The 2,485-nt window shown below is 50.5% G+C and overlaps 1 protein-coding gene across 4 annotated transcripts in view; it reads right to left on the bottom strand.

The window, feature by feature from the left end:
* Positions 1-253: 253 nt before the first annotated feature.
* Positions 254-2,485, bottom strand: part of LOC108622014 (uncharacterized) — a 68,690-nt gene continuing 66,458 nt past the window's right edge. For all 4 annotated transcript variants that reach the window (XM_026811167.1, XM_018019646.2, XM_026811165.1 and 1 more), the window contains exon 14: positions 254-2,386. In XM_026811167.1, the coding sequence (XP_026666968.1) occupies positions 445-2,386 (1,942 nt within the window). In that variant the 3' untranslated portion in view covers positions 254-444. The remainder of the gene's footprint in view (positions 2,387-2,485) is intronic.

Raw genomic sequence — 2,485 nt, forward strand, 5'->3', positions numbered from 1 at the left:
CTTTTGTAGCAAAAAATTGTCTACGAGCTATATTTCAATTGTACACAGTGTTCAACAATTAACACTAGAAAGACTGAAACTTAGTATATACCTATATTGCCCAAAGCAGTCAAAATGACTGCATTGTGAAAGAATAATGTGTAAAGAAATTTGTCTAAAATTAANAATAAATACTTAGTAATTATTATTACGGTATAAAAACTTGTATCATATTTTTCAAGCGTTAGAAATTTTATGTATAAGATATAAAAATGTTCATTAGTCCCGCTAGCAAAAAAAATGCATCGATTTCGTGTCTCACTTCTAAAGTCACTTTTCTCTTTAATTGAGAGATCGTTCCCTCGAACTATGACGTACGAATCACTGGATCTATCGAATACTGGATTGTTAACCGCAGACTCTTCGGCTCGAACAATCTTACGAGGACCAGACGTTAAGTGGTTCCTACTTCCTGTTCATCGGCTTCTTCTTGATCGTGCCGGTGTTCGAGACTGCGTTGCTAGAGTCCGTGCTCGAATACTTCTCGCTCTCCTTCCGCTGCAACGTCGGAATGCTCGACTTCCCGTCGCCGGTCACGGGCACGTTCGTCGCTTTGCCGGCGGCCACTGCCTCCACCCTCTGCACGATTTCCGCCTTCTCGGGATACGAAGGAACGGCCGACCTCTCGACCCCGCCCTCCTCCTTGCGCCTGGAAAACGACGGGATCCTAGTGACCTTCGGCTTCTCCTTTAACGGCGGCTTCTCCGCCTTGTCCCTATCGACGCATCCCAGACAGCTTTGCTCCGGGGGTGGGATCGCGGACACTTTAGGGATGTTCCTGTGATCCCTGTTCCTCTGCAGAGTGGACGTAGGCTTGATGATGATTCTCGGCTGTTTCACGCTCGCACCCTTGTCCCTCGGTGTAATTATTATCCGCGGTTCCTTCCTCTCCTGCAATCTCGATTCTAGAAGCGACGGCAACTGTTCGGTCGAACTCACGTTCTCTCGATCGAACCTCTCGTTATTGTCCGCCAGGTTCACCACGTTCTGACTCAAACTCTGATTCGCTTGCCCGAGAAGATTCCCGACTCTAGGCGTGATAACGATTCTCGGTTCGGTTCCATGGGTCCTGGAATCCCAGAACTGATGCTGTTTGTCAGCCTCCCTGCCGATGATTTTCGGCTCTGACGAAGCCATCAACGTGCACGCTTCGTTGCCAGATGGAGACGATTTGTACCAATTAGGATTACCGATTCCGGCTTCTAGCAATGCGACCGGACTCCCTATGTTCTTGTCGACGCTCTGCGAGATCGTTTGGCCGATTTCATAAACGGGACACGCGGTATTAGAGTAAATGGTATCGACACTGCCGCCGGCTTGCGTTCTGGCTATCCTGTCGTCCAGAGAATCGATGATACTCGGATCGGAATTGTTCCTGGCCGAGTAATCCTGTCGCCTGAGCAACGGGCCAACGTGGAGATTAGTAGTGACCGGTTCCGTCTCGCACTGATTCTCATTCTCCTCGGCGAACTCCAGGCTCTTCGACGGGCCGAACGTCCTCGGCGGGGGCTGCGGCGGCTGATGGAGGGACGGTTGCAATCCGCTTCGGTAGTCCTTCAGGGAACCGGCGTGCTGCTTGGACACAAACAGGCTGCTAGGCGCCGGGAGGGAACGTCTTTTCTCGATGTCTGGCAGAACTTTCGGGTAGTTTCTGCGCTTGATCGTCCTCAGTGCCTCCTCCGGGCTGACGTATGTCCTTTCAACGGCCGGGTCTCTGCTGGTTACGTTCACGTCGCACACTGGCGGACTGTTCACGCCGAACGTGCTCAGTTTCGGGCACATCTTCATGTAAATCTGCTCGGTCTGATCCGACCCTTCCGGGTTCATCAGGTCCGGTCGTGGTAAGCGGGACTTTAGCTTCGGGTTGATCTTCGCATACAAACTGCTAGCGCTACCGGAATCCGACTCGTAGATTCTCGGTGTAGAGAAGTTTGGCTTCGTGCTCTTCAACACGTTTTCCATCGGCAGTGGATCGCTCTTTGAGTGATGATGCTCTATAACGACCACCTGAGGAGTCGTCTGAAACTGGCTGGGATCGATCACCGGGTAGTCGATGCTCTTGTCGTTCTCGCCGCATTTTGCCAGCTCGATGGGCACCTGGTTCAGGATCGATTCGGTCCTCGTGGCCGGCGTAGCGTCGATGCCTACGGAGATCTTGGCCGCTTTTGACTTCGTGCCAGGCCGCACGATCAACGCTGGATTCTCGTCGTAGATAGGTTCATCGTTCCTCTCTTTCAATAGCTCCTCTGCCAGCCTCTTCTTCTCTTCCTCCTCTTGTTTCGTCAGCTTGTCCTGGTGTTCCCTCTGCAAGGTTTCTCGCGTCTTTCGAAGAAACCTGGGAGAGCACCTTAAACGACAGACAAATATTGAAATAAAAGCTGAAAGGAATTTTTTTAAATTCGAACTAGTCTGAATTTTGATAATTCAGTTTCTAACATTTGTATAA

This window comes from Ceratina calcarata, unplaced genomic scaffold (assembly GCF_001652005.2).
Source record: "Ceratina calcarata isolate Rehan_Ccalc_2016 unplaced genomic scaffold, ASM165200v1 scaffold197, whole genome shotgun sequence".
NCBI classification, from domain to species: domain Eukaryota; kingdom Metazoa; phylum Arthropoda; class Insecta; order Hymenoptera; family Apidae; genus Ceratina; species Ceratina calcarata.